The following is a 19,076-nucleotide window of genomic DNA, read 5'->3' as shown; positions in this document are numbered from 1 at the left end:
ATGAAAAAATGGTGTCTCGCAGTTTCTTGGAAGGAGAAACCAACACTTAACTTTAGAATTTTCACTTTAGATATTTTTTACGTACTTCACTGTTGTTGAATGTACTGAAGAATGAAGCCAGACGAGGCTGTCTGGTCATTGGTCAGAAACACATGGGGACAGATTAGTCCACTCTTAATCTGATTGGTTCACTGGTTGCCTCTCTACTCTTCTGATAACAGCAGTAACGCTCAACTAAAAGGGAATTTGGAGGTGCTCTTCATGAGGGATTTTAATTTTTATATATATATATATATATATATATTAAAAAAAAAAAAAAATCAGCAAAAAAAAAAATAGAAACGTCCTCACACTTTCAACTGCTTTTATTTTCAGCAAACATAACGAGTAAATATTTGTATGAACATAAAAAGATTCAACAACTAGGACAAGTTTCACAGACATGTGACTAACAGAAATGGAATAATGCATCCCTGAAAGGGGGGGTCAAAATCAAAAGTAACAATTAGTATCTGCTGTGGCCACCAGCTGCATAAAGGACTGCAGTGATCTCCTCCTCATGGACTGCACCAGATTTGCTAGTTCTTGCTGTGAGATGTTACCCCACTCTTCCACCAAGGCACTTGCAAGTTTCCGGACATTTCTAGGAGTCCAAGCCCTCACCCTCTGATCCAACAGGTCCCAGACGTGCTCAGAGATCCGCGCTCTTTACTGGTCATGGCAGAACACTGACTTTCCTGTCTTGCAGGAAACTATGCACAGAACGAGCAGTATGGCTGATGGCATTGTCATGCTGGAGGGTCATGTCAGGATGAGCCTGCAGGAAGGGTACCACATGAGGGAGGAGGATGTCTTTCCTGTAATGCACAGCTTAGTGATTGCTTGCAATGACAGCAAGCTCAGTCTGATGATGCTGTGACACACCGCCCCAGGCCATGATGGACCCTCCACCTCCAAACTGATCCTGCTCCAGAGTACAGGCCTCGGTGTAACACTCATTAATTCGACGATAAACACGAGTCCGACCATCCCCCCTGGTGAGACAAAGCTGCTACTTGTCAGTGAAGAGCACTTTTTGCCAGTCCTCTCTGGTCCAGCAAGGTGGGTTTGTGCCCATAGGCGACATATTTGCGGTAATGTCCGGTAAGGACCTGCCTTACAACAGGCCTACAAGCCCTCAGTCCAGCCTCTCTCAGCCTATTACGGACAGCCTGAGCACTGATGGAGGGATTGTGCATTCCTGGTGTAACTCGGGTAGTTGTTGTTGCCATCCTGATATTCAGATGTACCGATCCTGTGCAGGTGTTGTCACATGTGGTCTGTCACTGTGAGGATGATCAGCTGTCCTTCCTGTCTCCCTGTAACTCTGTCTTAAGCGTCTCACAGGACGGACATTGCAATTTATTCCCCTGGCCACATCTCCAGTCCTCGTGCCTCCATACAGCATGCCTAAGGCACGTTCACGCAGATGAGCAGGGACCCTGGACATCTTTCTTTTGGTGTTTTTCAGAGTCCGTAGAAATGTTTCTTTAGTGTCCTACGTTTTTATGACTGTGACCTTAATTGCCTACCGTCTGTAAGCTGTTAGTGTCTTAATGACAGTTCCACAGGTGCATGTTCATTAATTGTTTATGGTTCATTGAAGCATGAAAAACATTGTTTAAACCCTTTACAATAAAGATCTGTAAAGTTATTTGGATTCGTACAAAATTATCTTTAAAATACAGTGTTCTGAAAAAGGGATGTTTCTTTTGCATGTGTGCATTTGTTTATGCAATAATGGTCCTCTTTCATGGTTTCTAAGCCTTAATTACATGTATTTCTCTTCACCTGTCCAGGTGCCACATGCATCCCTGTGTTCCTGTTTCTGACTGTTCTGTACCTGCTGAGTGTGTGTCGGTCTCCAGCAGCCAGTGTCCTGCAGTGGCATCCTTCTCTACCCCCATAGCCCAGTTATGGGACCCTGTGGCAGCTGTTCTGATTGCAGGTTGGATCACCTTGCAGAGTTTTCTCTACCTGTTGCCGGTGGGGAAGGTGAGAAGTGATAAAGAACATGACCTTTCTTCATGGTTTTAATTGCTCTTAACAAATATAAATCGTCTTTGACTGATTGATTGATTTATTAATAGGTTTCTGAAGGATTGGTCTTCAGAGATGGATCCAGACTGAAATATCTTATTAATGGTTATGTAAGCTGCCTATCTGAAACATTCTCCTTTGATAACTTTTAAATATATAGATTATATATTGTGTGCAATTTATAATTTTTAAAATAATGAGCCTTCAATGTCTTTCACTCTGGTTATACATTAGTCCTTGACACCGAATAAACAGGCTAGCCTTTGGACCCGTGCCTTTGGTTTTACCACCCATTATACTAAGCAAGGTTCAAACTCCATTTGTCAGTAACCCATAAGATCCCATCTGTATCTGCACTGTTTTTTAAAGGGAATATTTTGGGTTTAATACAAGTTAAGCTCAATCAACAGCATGTGTTGCATAATATTGATTACCACAAAAATATATTTTGTCTTGTCACTTCTTTTCTTAAAAAAAATATTACAATGGGTTACATTGAGGCACTTACAAAGGAAGTGAATGAGGCCCATCCCCATTCTTCATTCATGAGTGAACTAACATTTTAAGTTATAGCCTACTTTCATAAAAAAATAAAAGTTCTGAATATACAGTACACATGTAAACACAAATATCCTTATGCAATAAGGATATCATTGTCTTTTCACGTTTATTTGTAGGTTTCCATACCTTATGCATAACTGCTGTCCTGCTGTCATTGAGTCCTTGTCTTGGGATGCCATTGGGGTATCTGTTCGAGCTCATGTTGTCCATGTGCCATTACTGTGTCCTTCCTGCTGTCTATGTACCTGAATATCCATTCATTCTGGGCCACTAAACATGCCTTCTCTCTTGGAGGAAACACAGGTCAGTGCTATTTAGTCTAATTATGAGAGACCATTTGGCATTTATTAAACACAATCCTTTGAAATATTCCGATGTCTTTACATTTCTTTATCATTTGTCTTCTCACCATTCTCATTGTCATTTATAGGAAATCCTCTGTATGACTTCTTCATGGGGCGAGAGCTGAACCCCCACATTGGAGACTTTGACTTGAAATATTTCTGTGAACTCAGACCTGGATTAGTTGGCTGGGTAACATCCACACACTCACTTAACACTTTATTAAGAACACTTTGGTCCTTATAAAGTGTCCAACATGATGTTCTGCTCTTGTAGCACATCCACCTCAAGGTTCAACATGTGCATTCTGAGATGTTATTCTGCTCACTGCAATTGTACAGAGTGATAATCTGAGTTACCGTAGCCTTTCTGTCAGCTCGAACAAGTCTGGCCGAAAATAAGGTCAAAATAACTAAGATAAAATGTTTCCCCCCATTCTGATGGTTGATGTGAACATTATCTGAAGCTCCTGCTCTCCATCTCTTGCTTGTGATTGGCTTCCAGCTGTGTGACAGATGCTCTGTGGATGAAGTACGTGACAACTTGTTCACTGGTCTAAAAAGTTATAAAATGCTTTTTATCATGTTGAAAGGAAATATTTAGAATGTATCGACTAAGGGACAAACATTTATCATCCCACATTCTACTTTTTCCTTGTCTTTGGAGGAGGCTGTTCTTACTCCCATGGACATTAAGCACAATGGATTTGGTTTTATGTTGGTGTTCGGGGATCTGTCCTGGATTCCTTACACAGCCATGTTTTTGGTGGTGCACCCTCACTCACTTAGTACCCTTGGATCTGCAGGGGTTATCCTTCTAAATGGTAGTATTATGTAATCCAGAGTTATTCTTTGTAGTTTCTATTTAAGATACTATAATTTTCTCTAGTGGCTCTACAAGCTTGATTTAACAACTACAGAATTTTTGCACCTAGGTAAACAATTTGATTTCCAACTCTGCTCTTTCCAATTTTTTTGCAGGAATTGGTTATAAGTCCAACTCTCACAAAAAACAGTTCAGAAGAGACCCCACACATAAAAGTGTAGCATGCTGCTGATGATGATATGCTATATCCACTGAGCATTGTTCTCACTATGTAACGGAACATGATTGAATAATGGTACATTTCATAGTGGAGGCCAAATTAATGATATATAGAGCATAATTCATGAATTCGGGTGGATTCCTCCTTTTTTTCTGTCTTTTTACTTGTAGACCTGGACACTATCACCACAGCAACAGGGAAGCGTCTATTAGTGTCAGGGTGGTGGGGATTTGTCAGGTATCCAAACTACATGGGGGACCATCTCATGGCCCCGGAATGGTCCTTGCCATGTGGTAAACACATTTTTTTAACACTTGTCCCCCAATTCAGTTAAAATACTTGTTTTAAAATAGACAAACAAACATATCTTCTGTCTAGTGCTGACTTTCACTGAATAGCTTTAGCATGTATTTATTTTCCTAGGAATGTCACATATTCTGCCTTATTTCTATGTCATGTATTTTACCATTCTGCTCATCCACATAAGAGGCTAGGGATGAGAATCATTGCAGAACCAAGTGTGTTCTAGCCTGGGACACCTACAGATCATTGCCCTACAGAATAATACCTTCAATTTATTAATTCAGACTGATGCGTTCTGAATCAGAATGAGCTTTATTTTTGCCAAGTGTGCTTGCACACAGAAGGAATTTGTCATGGTGACAGAAGCATCCAGTGCAAAGAGAATACAATTACTAAACACAGGATAAACAGCAAAAGAGCTGGAGAGCTCCATGCACCGGCGACCATCCACAGCGCCATCTTATGAAAAGAACAGTTTAAGATCAACAGATTGTTGGATCACAACAAAGCTACAAACAGGAGCTCTAAAGAACGTTGAAGCTGTCAACCATGTCAATGCAGAATTGGAGGCTGGAAATCCATGTTGGGCTGACATAATGAGGATCAGTCAACAGACTGCGTACACTGACTGCATATGTTGATTTTTGTTGCATCATTGCTATATCTTCATTCAGTTGTTTGCATTAAAAAAAAAAAACTTAGTAAATATTGTATATTTTACAATATATACTCTGTCTCTGCTCAGTGTTCTCTGAACCTCTAAGTAGACTGAAGTATCAGGCAATATAAAATTGACATTTAAAAATGCCTAACTATTGTCAAAGCTATACAATTATAGCCTGTAGTAAACCAACACAAAACATGCGATATAAAGGATCTATAACCCATGTCTATAATTCACTAAAATACATGAAATTGTGGCATAATGTTAATACAAAAATATTATTTCAACTTGTTTAAATTAAAAGTTTTTCAGATTATAGTATTTAAAAAGTAGTTACAGTAAGGCACTAACAATGAAATTAAATGGGCAGGTCCATAAATGTTAAAATACTCTGAGAGAGAGAGAGTCAATATCCAGCCCGGCTAACTTCTCTGCTAAATCAACTCCTCCATCACTCCCATCTGTGACATCACCACCCTCTTCAATATCCTTCAGCTCTGTCAGTATCTCTTGTGTCTCCTGGCTGTTATCTTCCCCAGATGACTGAATCTCTGCTAACCCTGAAAGCAAGTCCAAAGCATGTGCGTCTTGCTCCATCACACCAGTTCTAGTCTCTTCTTGTAAGTTCTTTAGCAAATTCTCCATGCCGCCACCACTCTCTGAACTTTGTCTTAACAGAATTTCCCGCATCTTGCTTTTCCCTTCATTGTCTGTAAATCCTTCAGATTTCAGCTCCAGAAGCACAGACTCTTTGTAGAACTCCTCTGAGCATACAGAGTGAGCTGGACTCCGGTAACAAGTCAGTCAGCAATATGGGATGTTACACCTAGGGCAGGTGTAACAGCAAGGTTTGGATAAACAAAGCCCACATGGCTTGAGTAATGGTGCTACATTTCCACCAGTAGTTGCACTTTCTGTCCCATCAGTTGGTGTCAGAAAAGTTTCCGAAGTCTCTCTTTTGGGAAGTGCCATCCCATCTTTGGTAATTGTTTCAGGGTCTGTTTCTGGCCAGTCACTGAAGTGTTGTTCTTCCTTTGGTGCAATATCCGTCATTAATGAACGCACACAGGCAGGGATTTTACGTCTAATAACAGGATCCATGAGCACTGTATTTTTCGATGTAGATTGTGCTGGTAAACTTCTAGTTATGATCTGTAATTAAAACTAAATAATTAAAATAAAATGTTACAATGATTAAGTATAAGCGTTTGTACAATCTTAAGATAGTTAAAATTAAACTACAGTCTACTCACTACATCCTTAGTAATGAGTGTACTTAGCATGCTTTATCAGACATTTGTATTTACGCTTGTTGTATCCACACACATTCAAATCAATAAAAAAGTAAGGAATATTTTTCATAAGTACTTTCTTGTTTACGAAAATGTCTTCATACTGATGCCACACGTTAAATAATAGTTGTTTGTCGCAATTTGATGACGTATATCACCCTTGGCGCTTCAAACGAAAACAATGCGTAATATTTGCGCGGCTCCGTGAAGATTGGACAGACGGACGGACAGACAGAGATTGTGATAGAAATAGATAGAGAAGTAATAATATATATATATATATATATATATATATATATATATATATATATAGAGAGAGAGAGAGAGAGAGAGAGAGAGAGAGAGATATTTTGTGACAATATCTTGCTTTTAGTATGGAAAATAAAACATAAAATGCAAGGATAACATGAATACATGTTTATTATATTTACAAACTTAATACATGAATACAATAGCCCAATTTAAAATCCCTTCTTCACTAGCCAGTCCTTCAGCTCTTTTTCAAACTGCCCTTTAATTCTGATGATCCCGGTGACTTCATTGACCTGTGTTGGAAGCTCTCTTCCCGTTAGCCCCAGCAGGAATTCCTTAACATCCTTGTTCAGGGCCTGGAAAATGATTGATGAGTTAAATAAAAATTTTTGAGGTAGATAAAAAAAGAATGATCTTATAGTTAGTGAGTAGTTATATTTAATAAACACCTCAGTTCATTACACTCACCCATATGTCTCCTTCCACCTTTCGGAGCAGAGTGCTGTGCTGACTTCCATGCTTGATGTCAGAGTACACAGGTACATTGTGCATTCTGGAGCGACGGATCATGTAAGGCAGTGAAGGTGGACTATCTGTATAAATAAATAAAATAGAAATCAAATTTCATGACCATTTAAAAAAAAAAAAAGAATTGTAATAACACAAAAGGAGACCTTTACATGTGACGCATGAAGTCCATTATTTCGGTTAATTTATATGGATTGAAACAATTGCATGTGTTGTTGTATTCATACTGTAGCATAAGACATGTCCCACAGTTAAAGAATATAAAAGCATCTTTATTCTTACCTGATGGTGGTATCCATCCTGATGGGGCAGCCCCATCGTGTTTAGGGGGAGTTGGGATGCGTGTAGGAGGAATCAGCCTCTCCACAAACTTGTATTCTGCTGTGGATTCAATAATGCCCACTTCTCCTTCAGCAGGGCTGTTTTCTGCCTACAACGAAACAAAATTATCTGGTTAACTAGCCCAATTACATATTAAAACTCTCATTAATTAAGCCTGATTGACTCAGGTTGTTATTAAACAATAATTCGCATAATATATCATGCAGAAAGAGGTAACATCCGACAACAACCTTTCCCGATACATAAACTGTGACAGTTCATGCACCATTTTTTTTTTACACCACCCGAATCGATACGGTAATAATGGAGGGCAATGCTCACTCTTAAACGAGATCCAACGCTAAATAAACGAATTGCTGGACTGAAAGCTCTTGCACTTCGGCACACTGTCAAAGACATGCTTCTGATGGAGGCGGACATTTTTCTTCCCTCTGAGAAAGGAAGGACGGAAGAAACTATTACGTCATGACTTTACATGAAGAACAGGAAGAAATTCTAAATAAAAGTCCCTCGAATCCTACCTACATACAACTTTCCTCTAGGCCTATGTTAATATATATATATATATATAAACATTTCATTTTATATAACCAAAATGAATACGCACAACAATATTTAATTAAATTAAAAAGAGTGCTACTCAAGGGACTTTTAAATTAGCACAAGGTTAGACATGTTTTAAAAAGCTCAAGTTCTTTTGAACCTGACAATGCGTCTAAAAAACCAGGCGCCCCTGCGGCCCTTGTGGATATTAATATTGACACGTGAGTTTGGTGTGAACGGCCCCTAATGCAATGAGCATGCGCAAGACATTAGTACTTTGTGGAGTGGAGTTACATAAACACTTCTGAATTTCTCATGTCTATGTCGTGTGTTTGACGTTAATGTAGATATATGGTAGATACTGATTCCCCCCCAATAAATACAAGTTTATTTTTTATGCAGGCTCAAATTGAGGCTTTGGAGGGACTGGCCTGTGATGATCAGACCTTTTCACTGTGGGATGCCCCTTCAGGATGAGGTACTGATTTGTCAGTCTGGTATTGAGGAGTTCAGCACTCTTGAGGTCTCATCAAGACTGTTGGGATGTAAGGACTGAACCTGTGTTTATGTCATTAAATGAGTTGTACCTGTGACAAGATATTATGCCAGTGTTATCAAATACAGAGGGTGTGACGAATCCCGTTGTAAACGTAATTCGATGAAAACAGTCGGCAGAATCTATAAAGGGAAAATAATATGCCATTTTTTCTTTTGAAACTGAAGTTAGTGGTTTATCTTCATAGTACGATAGCATTTATTAGACATTTCAGGGTGATAGACCTAAATGGAAAAGGATTCATAAATAAATAGGAGCCACATAACTACTTTATGTGGTGTCATCTTAGTTTGGATACATTGCCATAAATACAACTTATTCCCAACCAAAGGTAAAGTCCACGGCTCCCTGGCAAGAGCAGGAAAAGTCAGAGGCCAAACGCCCAAGGTAAATGCCATAAACAAAAATATTAATATTCTAAATAAACACATGCTCCAAATAAGCTGTTAATATGAATCTGATATTTTAGTGTTCTCTGTACAATCACAATTAAGGAACATGAGTAAAAATACCTCTTGTATTCAGTGCATCTGAGATCTGATACAAATGGTGCAAGTAAAATTTCTCATTCTGAGGTTTGATATCTCACCACCCTTAAAGGGATAATTCACCCAATAATGAAGATTCTTTCATCATATACTCACCCTAATGCCATCCTAGATGTGTATGACTTTATTTCTTCTGCAGAACACAAAGATTTGTAGAATATTTCAGCTCTGTAGGTCCATACAATGCAAGTGAACGACTGCCCCATCAGGATGGATACCACCATCAGGTAAGAACAAAGATGCTTTTATATTCTTTAACTGTGGGACATGTCTTATGCTACAGTATGAATACAACAACAGATGCAATTGTAACTCCTTTTTCACTGTGATTTCAAGTTTTATTACACTTCCTAGTGCTTGATGCATGCACAGAGCCCCAGATGGCGCTGTATAAAGGGTAATCGAGCTTGAAATCATGCTCGCCAAAAAGACTGCAGATATCAAGATTTATTGTGAAAAAAGTATTTATATTTTGGTCTGTTCTCACCCAAAACCGATTGCTTCAGGAGACATGGATTAAAACACTGATTACTTATGGAATACTTTTATGATGCCTTTATGTGATTTTTGGAACTTAAGAGTTTTCATTTTTGGGTGAACTATCCCTTTATTGTACAGATGCCTTAAGGTGTAAGTGGAGGCAAAATTAGATCAGTCTGTGTTTACTTTGTGCTCTGGTTTCTATCTTTTTAGGTGGACAAGCAGGAGAAGAAGAAGAAGAAAAGACTGGCTGGGCAAAGAGGAGAGTTCAGTACAACTGCCATTTTGTAAATGTTTGGCAAAATGAAGGGACCTAATGCCAACTCATAACTTGCTGTTAAAAAAAAACTTAATCATGCTATTTTTTAGATGTTTACTGCATTCCATGGCATTTCCATTTGCCTGATCAGTAGGACATTACTGTTAGGAAAATTGCAATATAAAAGCCAGTTGGTTCATAAAAGCATATTAATTTGTGGACTTGGCTACAATGTTTTTATTTTTGTAAACCATGAATCATTAAAGAGATTTTAAGTTGAGACGTTGCAATTAAAAACATTTATTAAAGCATGTCTGAATTATGCAATTTCCTTATATAGGTTCAGTTTGTCAAATTATCATCAGTTTTGCAGCAGATGCCACAGTGGCTTTGGCGATTTGCTCTACAAGTCCATGCAAATGATAGGACAACAGTGTAGACCAACAGTGTTCAGCATAACTATGATTTCTTTGTGGCCTTTCCCACTGGATCAGCAATCACTTCGATGCCCCATGCTGCCAAACCTGGAGAAAGAAGATCAGAGTCAGTTCTGGTTTCATTACTCATATAAAGTAAAACATTTCAAAGTTTGGACACAACTACTAATTTCTTCATTATTATGTTCCCCCACATTTTAGAATAATAGTATTGTCTTCATGAAAAAAAAAAAAAAAGAGAAGAATGGGAAATATGTAGTGGATAATCTCACCTGCAGCAAATACGATTTGGGCTACAGTGCCAATAGATGTGGGTCCACCAAGACGCATTGTTTTACGCGCTTGCATGTAGACATATACCCCCGAAGCCAGCAGCCCACCGCCTGAGAGCAACCGACAGCTCCAGCAATCGCCAAACATTTGTTTATTCGGCGGAGACTTGACTGGACTCAGCTGCTCTGGTGCTGCCGGTGGATTTGACATGATTGAGAACAATTTGTTGTATCCAGGAGATCAATGTCAGAGCTTTCTTGAAGTGGTCTCCGAAAGTCTACCGTTTTAACTAGTGGCACTCTCTATTTCCAGATAAATTGGCAACATTTTGAGCGTCCATGTAGGGCAGCCCACCTCCTCCATCTCTGAGAAACGTCGAGCATGTCAAAGTGACCCTCAACACCGGAAGCACTCAGTGTTGTTATGGTGTTTGAGCAAGTCATTTCTGCTCAAATATTGCGCAGACATTTTTACCATACGATTACGGAACATAGTCATTTTTTAACATGTTCACAATTGAGTTGTACAATAAAATAAGGCTTATGAACAAAGAATAAAAATAGCAGACCTCTATGCTATAAAAAAAGTAACCAAAGCGTATGAGAGTGAATGATAAATCTTTAAAAATATATATTTAAAATACAATCCTCATCATTAAGGGAATATTCCAGTTTAAATACAAGTTAAAATCAACCAGCAGTATTTGTGGTTTAATTGGTTACCAAAAAATATGTATATAATAATTTATTCTCGTCCCTTTTATATATATATATATATATATATATATATATATATATATATATAACACTTACAAATGGAAGTGAATGGGCCAGTCCGTAGATATTAAAATACAGTTTCAAAAGCATAACCACAAGACATAAACAACCTTGTGTGTACATTTATATCCAATAGGCTATCATGGCTATTGCCATGACAATGTGATGCTCGGATTGGATATTACTGTACACAGATATAGCCTATCATGCAAGCAATTTTATCACTCTTAAATCATGTTAACCTGTATAATAGTTAGGTCTTGTGGTTATACCTTTGAAACAGTGCATATTTTTATGTTTATGGACTGGTCCCTTTCACTTCAATTGTATATCACTGTAATCACGATTTTTGCTTGAAAAAAAAAAAACAAACAAACAAAAACAAGTAATCATTTTTTGTAGTTATAAACATTATGTGACACATACTATCGATTGAGCTTAACTTGTATTGAACCCATAACATTCTTTTTAGATAACATCACGTATTAAAAACAAAAAACATTTCAGCTTTAGAACAACGATGCAGTAAATTGCAGATTTCCCACGTTTATTTACACACATTTCCAGATTTGACAAGAGCATAATGCCATGGATGGCAGTGTCCATCCATGTAATTTATATAACAATTTATGACATGTTGACTATCGTGAAATCAAATGCCTAATCAGATAATTTCACTGTTAATGACAACATGTTTTAAATAAGTCACGCCTTCATCCTTCTCCACCATTGCATGTACAGATTGCAAGTGGCATGTGAAAGTCTATTTGCGAAGATACACATTCATCATTTCTGACTCCCAAATCCACGTGCAATGTTATCATTAGTCTCTGCAGCGTCCTTCAGAACTTGGAGCATGAGAGCATTTCTCCTCCTGGACTCCTCCATACGGACAGGGTTTGCCTCAGGTAGATTCTGGAGAAATAGAGAAGGATCAGAACGGCACTCTCAACCTTCTTTGATTGATGGCACTTAGCATTTCTATAAATATCAAATGTACAGTATTTGAATTGATCAGTCATTTCCACTGTGATAGTAGTTGCAATGTAAAGACAAATAACATGCTTCTTTTTCTTGATATGTTCGTAACATTCCTCATGGTTGGGTGAACCATGAGTGCAGGAACAAACTGAGATATTCTGGTGATAATGAGAACTTGTTCAATGCAATGGAATGGATGAACAACACAACAAATGCAGTTATCTGAACTAAGGAGGCGTAAAAAGATATTAATAGACGGAGTAAACAGAATAAATCACAATCATATTTCAGTTAATTTGCTAGTAAGCTAGTATGAGCACATGCACATCTCTGCACGACCATGTTCATTAACAGTGTTGACAAACAATGTCACGAGTCGTTAGTGGTTGCAAATAGTCGCAAAAACAATACAATATTAGGAAGGTTTATCATGTCAGGTTAATGTTTATCATTTATAAAATCAGGGTATTGCATTACCTTTAATAATTCCCTTTTCCTCTCTTCTCCAGGTGAAATCATAGCCCACATACCATACCCGATACCAGCAACCCCGACCAGCGCCATCGAGGACAGAATAGTTCTCATGCCACTCATGATGTGCACGAGAGGAATTCAACAATTGTGCGCGTGAGCTAATTTAACTAGCCTTGCCAGCTCACGGTCAGTATATAATCAAAGTCTTTTAAGCTAAATAGTCTCTGATATAACGCAGGAGTTCACAATGTCAGTTGACACGAAGCAGTGCATCATGGGAGTTCTTTATTATACAACTATGTTTTAACTGGTTACTGACAGACTGTTTAATTAGTTGGCCGCTGTGGAAATGGACAGTGGCGCGGAACTAGTTATGTAAGCAAACATATCTGCATGCATTATTTACCGTAATTTATGATGGGTGAGATTTTTGACTGTAACAATAATTTCTTGAACATCAGTAAGTAATTTATCTATACAAATTAAAATAAATATAAAATAAATTTGTATGGGTCAGATTAGTGCACTCCGAAACTGTCAGAAATATATTCACTCAGACTGGATTTACTAAAAGAAAATAATAATAATAATAATACAAAAGTAAATACACAACAGTGGAAGTTTCTTCTAATGCCCACCAGATGGCTCTAACAAACTATCTGGACTGAATGTTACTGTAGCTGATTTTGTGTGTGTGTGTGTGTGTGTGTGTGTGTGTGTGTGTGTGTGTGTGTGTGTGTGTGTGTGTGTGTGTGTGTGTCTGTACAGGCTGTGTGGGTGTGTAAAAAAGCACATAAGTGCTGATAATGTGTGTCCATCAGAGTCAAGGTGCCAAACAGACAGCTGAAATGGAAGGTATACATTAGAGTCCCTTTAAGCAAAAATTTCCCAGCCTGATCACATGTAGAGCTTTGTTCATCCCTTACAAAAAATTGCCATGGTAACCATAGTTTCAGTACAAATACCATAGCTACTACAGTTATACTTCTAGCTGATACAATAAAACTGTGGTAACTTGGTTTATATATATGTATATATAAAACCACCACCAATAATAAAAACAAGCAAGTACAGGGCGTATTATCCTGCTCAAAGAGGCCAATGCCATCAGGGAATACTGTTGCCATGAAGGGGTGTACCTGGTCTGCAACAATCTGTAGGTAAGTAGTACGTGTCAAAGTAACATCCACATGAATGCCGGGACCCAAGGTTTCCCAGCAGAACATTGCCCAGATCATCACACTGCCTCCGCCGGCCTGCCTTCTTCCCATGGTGCATCCTGCTGCCATCTCTTCCCCAGGTAAATGACGCACACACACACGGCCATCTACGTGACCTAAAAGAAAATGTGATTCATCAGACCAGGTCATCTCCTTCCATTGCTCCGTGGCCCAGTTCTGACGCTCACGTGCCCATTGTAGGCACTTTCGGCAGTGGACAGGGATTAGCATTGGCACTCTAACCGGTCTTTGGCTATGCAGCCGCAAATGCAGCAATCTGCGATGCACTGTGTGTTCTGACACCTTTCTATCATGGCCTGCATTACATTTTTCTGCAGTTTGTGCTACAGTAGCTCTTCTGTTGGATCGGACCAGACGGGATAGCCTTCGGTCCCCATGCGCATCATTGAGCCTTGGGTACCCATGACCCTGTCGCTGGTTCACCGGTTGTCCTTCCTTTGACCACTTTTAGTAGGTACTGACCACTGCATACCGGTATCACCCCACAAGACCTGCTGTTTTGGAGATGCTCTGACCCAGTCGTCTAGCTATCACAATTTGGCTCTTGTCAAAGTCACTCAGATCCTTACGCTTGCCCATTTTTCCTGCTTCCAACACATGAAATTCAAGAACTGAGGTGGTTTTCTAATAAATTTTTTTGTATGGTTTTACAGTTGTCTCACCACCTTTATTTTGGTGGAAACTACAGTAAATGATGGTACATTTTCATAAGGGATGCACGCATTTGATGAAATAGGTTTTCAGATGTAAGCATTGGGTACAACAAGAGCACTCCAAATGAACCATATCCTCTCAGAAACAAATTGGTTGTTGATGGGTTAAAAGTGGATTTTGTTTGGTATGTTTCAGTTTGTCACAGTTAATAGTCTTTGGCTTGACACATTTCTGCTATTTCATAGTCAGAAAAGAACATTGCTTTCTTCCATGCTTTCACCACATATGTACACAGAACATTTAGGTACATATTGTGATCACACATTCCTTCACGCTGCCTGCTATGATTCTCATACATGCCAAAGGCATATCAAATTTCTGATGTTCTGAGGCAGAGAGAGGTCATGTCTACTGGCTGCATTATTGCTTGAATATTTAATAGTTTCCTGCATTCTTGCATCCCCATACCCCCTCCAAATCACTCAGTCTATAATGACACCTCTCACGCCAACCCCCTGGCTGCCTTTCCTCTCTGATTGCTACAGTAACACTTGCAGATGCCTGCTCCTGTTGCCATGACACCCGTTTTTTTTCCCAAAAGTGCACTGCTGATCATTGAAGGAAATGTTCATGTGTCTGTGTGTGTTAGTGTATGTGTGCAGTTTTCCATCCATCTACAGCAGTATGTGTGCATGTGTGTGCATTTTTAATTATCATAGTCAGTTAAATGCACCTGACACACACATACTGTTTTCATAATGTTCTCAACAATGTTTAACACCCCTCAACTGCTGTGTGTTCCTGTGTGATTTTTCACAGCAGCGTGTCCAGTATGAATGCTAATCATGGCTCTGATAGCGTTGGGAGTGAGAGCCTCCACACAGTTCTCAGAATTGAAATTCCTAAGTTCACACTTACAATTTGCGTATGTGTTGTACATAAATCATTTGTGGGAAGGGGAAATATGGTGTGTTTGCAAATAGATAAAATTTGTACTTCCCAAATACAAAAAGGTCTTCTTTTTTTCATGATCCTGCAAACAGATTTGCATGACATCTGCGTGGAATCTTCTGCTTTGTGCAAAAATGTTCTTTCACTCTTGATCAATTACAGAAACAGGAACTCTGAGTGCTATTCATAGTATAATCATCCTGAATATAACAACACATGCTAACACATCCTACTGAGCAAAGGGAGGGGAGGGGGCACAAAGAAAGTATACAGGGTTAATGCACCCCCTAGCCCCCACTTAGACCCTGGCAATGCTGCGCAGACTCCAGGAACTCAGATTGGTGAATCGTTTTTAGAATCTATTTACATGAACTGTCCAAATGATATTATTTACTAGATTAAATCGGACTGTCCAATGTTGCATATGAGAGAGAGAGAGAGAGAGAATCATTTAGGGCAAACCGATTCACTTGAATTACTTTCTAGTGCTACATGACAGAGATAGGACCGTTTAAGAAGAACTGATTCACTAGAATGATTCTGACTTTCCCACTGTGCAAATGGGAACACCTCTACACCAACTTATGTGATTATCTAATCAGCCAATCGTGTGGCAGCAGTGCAATGCATAAAATCATGCAGATATAAGTCAGGAGCTTCAGTTAATGTTCACATCAACCATCAGAATGGGGGAAAACGTGATCTCAGTGATTTGGACTGTGGCAGGATTGTTGGTGCCAGATGGGCTGGTTTGAGTATTTCTGTAACTTCTGATCTCCTGGAATTTTCATGCACAACAGTCTCTAGAGTTTACTCAGAATGGTGCCAAAAACAAAAACATCCAGTTAGCGGCAGTTCTGTGGACGGAAATGCCTTGTTGATGAGAGAGGTCAACAGAGAATGGCCAGACTGGTTCTAGCTGACAGAAAGGCTACGGCAACTCTGTTCAATTTTAGTGAGAAGAATATCATCAAACATTGAAGCGAATGGGAAGACCACATCGGGCACTTAGATTAGGATCATACTTTTTCTAATAAAGTGCTCAGTGTGTGTAAATTAGGTTTAGGTGAACGCGTTTGATTATTCCCCCAGCTTGCAAGGAAAAATGCTGCTTGCGCAAAAAAGATGCATGCAAACCAGAGATGTAGCATTTAGCGCTACACCGATACTTGTTTGATAAAGTAGCTTGTTACTGGGCAAGATGGGATTTAGGCATGGTGACATGCCGGGCGCTATAGAAGCTAGAACCGCTACTGTTAATGGGGATGACAAATGTACTGTTAATGGGGATGAAAAAGGTTTCATAACCTACACCAAATATTTTTATATAATTTCACACTTTAAAGGCATAAAATTCTGTAGTGAGTGATTTTATTATATTTTTCAGTAGGTAATTGGCCAGATTGATTTCACTGTGAATTCGGTGACAGTAGGTCGAAGTTCTTCATCCCAGAGCGGGATTCGAAATGGTGTCTCCGGCATGGGAGGTGGGCGTGCTAACTAGGAGGCTAAAAGCTACATCCTCTAGCGTCAGTCTCTAGTGCACCTCTTGAAGCCAGGGGAGTGAGGTTTACACACACTGCACAGCTGTCACGTATTAGCTGGCTTCCATAACACTTACCGAAAATCAAACTACTGTCCCCAGGGGCAGAAGCAGGAAGTGATTTTAATGTATGGGTACGTGTGAGCGCCGTTTTCATGTGAAATGTCCACAGAGGGGCGCCAAAAGCAAGTTGTAATAAGAGCTGTTTTTAGTTGTAATTTATGTAAGATAGTATAGAGGATTATATATTTTATTAACCCTACTCACAAACACCATAAAACTTAACCATCAGTGGAGTAAAAATACAATCTTAGAAGTAGGGTTGGCTTTTCGGCAGGCGAATATGGGACGTTTGAGCATTTTGAGCCCTTCAATAAGAGATGGGACCTCCCCATCCGTCTGGTTGTTTCAACGCAAACCAGTGATGATGCTGACGCAACGCACAATTCTCCTCACAGGAGAAGATAAACACATTTGAACTAATGCAACCGTGTCTGATGGGAAATGCCGCTTGTCAGTAACTCAACAGAATGGGGTCAATGGCAGGGTACCAGAATGCTTGGTAGCAACATGTCGACTTCCTGTTTACTATGTTCTCATGTTTAATATTCTACCTGTTCACCAAACCCTGATTGTGCTTATCAGAGCATGCTCAGGTGACTTGTCAAGAGGACATCACAGTATCTCAAATCTATCTTTGTCCTCTCAACCCCATTTATCATTCTAACAAGCTCTTTTTTTGTCCATCTGTACCTCATCTTATTTCTGATAAGGTGCACTGTACTGTGATTTACACAAATGCATAATTCATGTCCCCCCTATCCTTCTTAATGTCCTGTCTTTCTTTTCATCATGTTGTGGAAATGAATCTTCCAGTTTTAGGAATATGTTCTCATGCATTCAACCAAATCAAGAGTTTTTTTTAGACTGATTTATGCTATTTATTGTTGATTCATCATGGAAAAGGGCAGCTTATGCTGTTTAAAGAATTTGAGCTGAGGCTTAAATTACGGATTCAAAATAAAACATCTCATCATTTCCTAGTGAAAATCCAGCTCTTTAAACAGAGGACTATTTCCATACAAGTGTAGGTGTCTCAGTCTGTGTTTGTGTGTGTGTGTGTGTATAACAGAAATGTGTCTGTGGCTCACTCATGTTTCAAACTTATCAATTGTAACCAGTTTCCATAGCAACATCTCTCAAGAGGTGAAGAGAGAGAGAGAGAGAGAGAGAGAGAGAGAGAAATAGACTTTGGCAGTGGAGTGTATGTAATTACATGCATGTTCTGCATGTGCCACAGATAAACTGCACTCTGGTGCTCTGTGATAAACTGCCGTAAAAAGAAAAATATATTTTTTTCCCCACTGGCATTTTTATTTTATTTATTTATTTTATCTATACTATTCCATTTCCTTGCTTAATTTTAATACCAAATTGCTTTTCAAACCTTTGGCAAATTTTTCAGTGATGCAGCCATGCACATAAAGCCTATTTTGGACAGGCTCGGGGTTTAAAGCGAAGCAGACTACCTAGCATAAAATACATTTCATTATTTTTGTGTCTCCATGGCAACCAAACTGTGTTAGCCTCTTACGGACTCCAAATCACTCACACTTTCACTGTCTGTCTCTCTCTTTCATTACCGCTCTCACATTTTCCTTTGCCAGAGTCTTTTTGCATGAGAGTCCAAGCCATCAGAAGTGTCTTCAAACTCTTTGATTTTGTCTTCTCTTGCCCTTCATCATTTGTATCAATCTACCTTCTTTAAAATGTATTTCATTACAGGTTTATCAATTCAATTTTCTCTTTTTATAGAAAATAGTAAATTGTTCACACAAAAATGTAAATAATTGAAGACTTTCATGTTGTTCCAACCCTGTTATGACTTACTTACTTCCATGGAATACAAGACATTTTGAAGAATGTTAATGCTGCACTTTCCCATACAATGA

General features: G+C 38.9%; 2 protein-coding genes and 1 pseudogene across 2 annotated transcripts; 1 reads left to right on the top strand and 2 right to left on the bottom strand.

Moving 5' to 3' along the window:
- The first annotated feature begins 239 nt into the window (after nt 1-239).
- On the top strand, nt 240-4,609 carry LOC127636881 (delta(14)-sterol reductase TM7SF2-like; annotated as a pseudogene).
- Nucleotides 4,610-6,733: 2,124 nt separating this feature from the next.
- Nucleotides 6,734-7,867, bottom strand: LOC127636877 (39S ribosomal protein L49, mitochondrial-like). Its single transcript, XM_052117661.1, has 4 exons — nt 7,730-7,867; nt 7,349-7,496; nt 7,007-7,131; nt 6,734-6,894 (listed from the first exon to the last, which is right to left on the bottom strand). The coding sequence occupies exons 1-4, from the start codon at nt 7,826-7,828 to the stop codon at nt 6,748-6,750; spliced, it is 519 nt and encodes a 172-aa protein (XP_051973621.1). The 5' UTR covers nt 7,829-7,867; the 3' UTR covers nt 6,734-6,747.
- A 3,436-nt stretch (nt 7,868-11,303) lies between these two features.
- Nucleotides 11,304-13,016, bottom strand: LOC127636882 (ubiquinol-cytochrome-c reductase complex assembly factor 3). Its single transcript, XM_052117665.1, has 2 exons — nt 12,739-13,016; nt 11,304-12,195 (listed from the first exon to the last, which is right to left on the bottom strand). The coding sequence occupies exons 1-2, from the start codon at nt 12,853-12,855 to the stop codon at nt 12,067-12,069; spliced, it is 246 nt and encodes an 81-aa protein (XP_051973625.1). The 5' UTR covers nt 12,856-13,016; the 3' UTR covers nt 11,304-12,066.
- Between the last annotated feature and the right edge of the window lie 6,060 nt (nt 13,017-19,076).

Source organism: Xyrauchen texanus, chromosome 44 (assembly GCF_025860055.1).
Source record: "Xyrauchen texanus isolate HMW12.3.18 chromosome 44, RBS_HiC_50CHRs, whole genome shotgun sequence".
NCBI lineage: Eukaryota > Metazoa > Chordata > Actinopteri > Cypriniformes > Catostomidae > Xyrauchen > Xyrauchen texanus.
Note: the sequence above shows the minus strand (reverse complement) of the source record. Positions and strands in the feature narration are given on the sequence as shown.

Bases quoted from the DNA above. Each gene is read 5' to 3' on its own strand.
- LOC127636877 (XM_052117661.1), bottom strand. From the start codon at position 7,828: ATGTCCGCCTCCATCAGAAGCATGTCTTTGACAGTGTGCCGAAGTGCA. The intron at 7,132-7,348 runs GTAAGAATAAAG...TTATTTATACAG, and splicing joins AGGATGGATACCACCATCAG to ATAGTCCACCTTCACTGCCT. The intron at 6,895-7,006 runs GTGAGTGTAATG...ATCATTTTCCAG, and splicing joins AGGTGGAAGGAGACATATGG to GCCCTGAACAAGGATGTTAA.
- LOC127636882 (XM_052117665.1), bottom strand. From the start codon at position 12,855: ATGAGTGGCATGAGAACTATTCTGTCCTCGATGGCGCTGGTCGGGGTT. The intron at 12,196-12,738 runs GTAATGCAATAC...CTATTTCTCCAG, and splicing joins GGAAAAGGGAATTATTAAAG to AATCTACCTGAGGCAAACCC.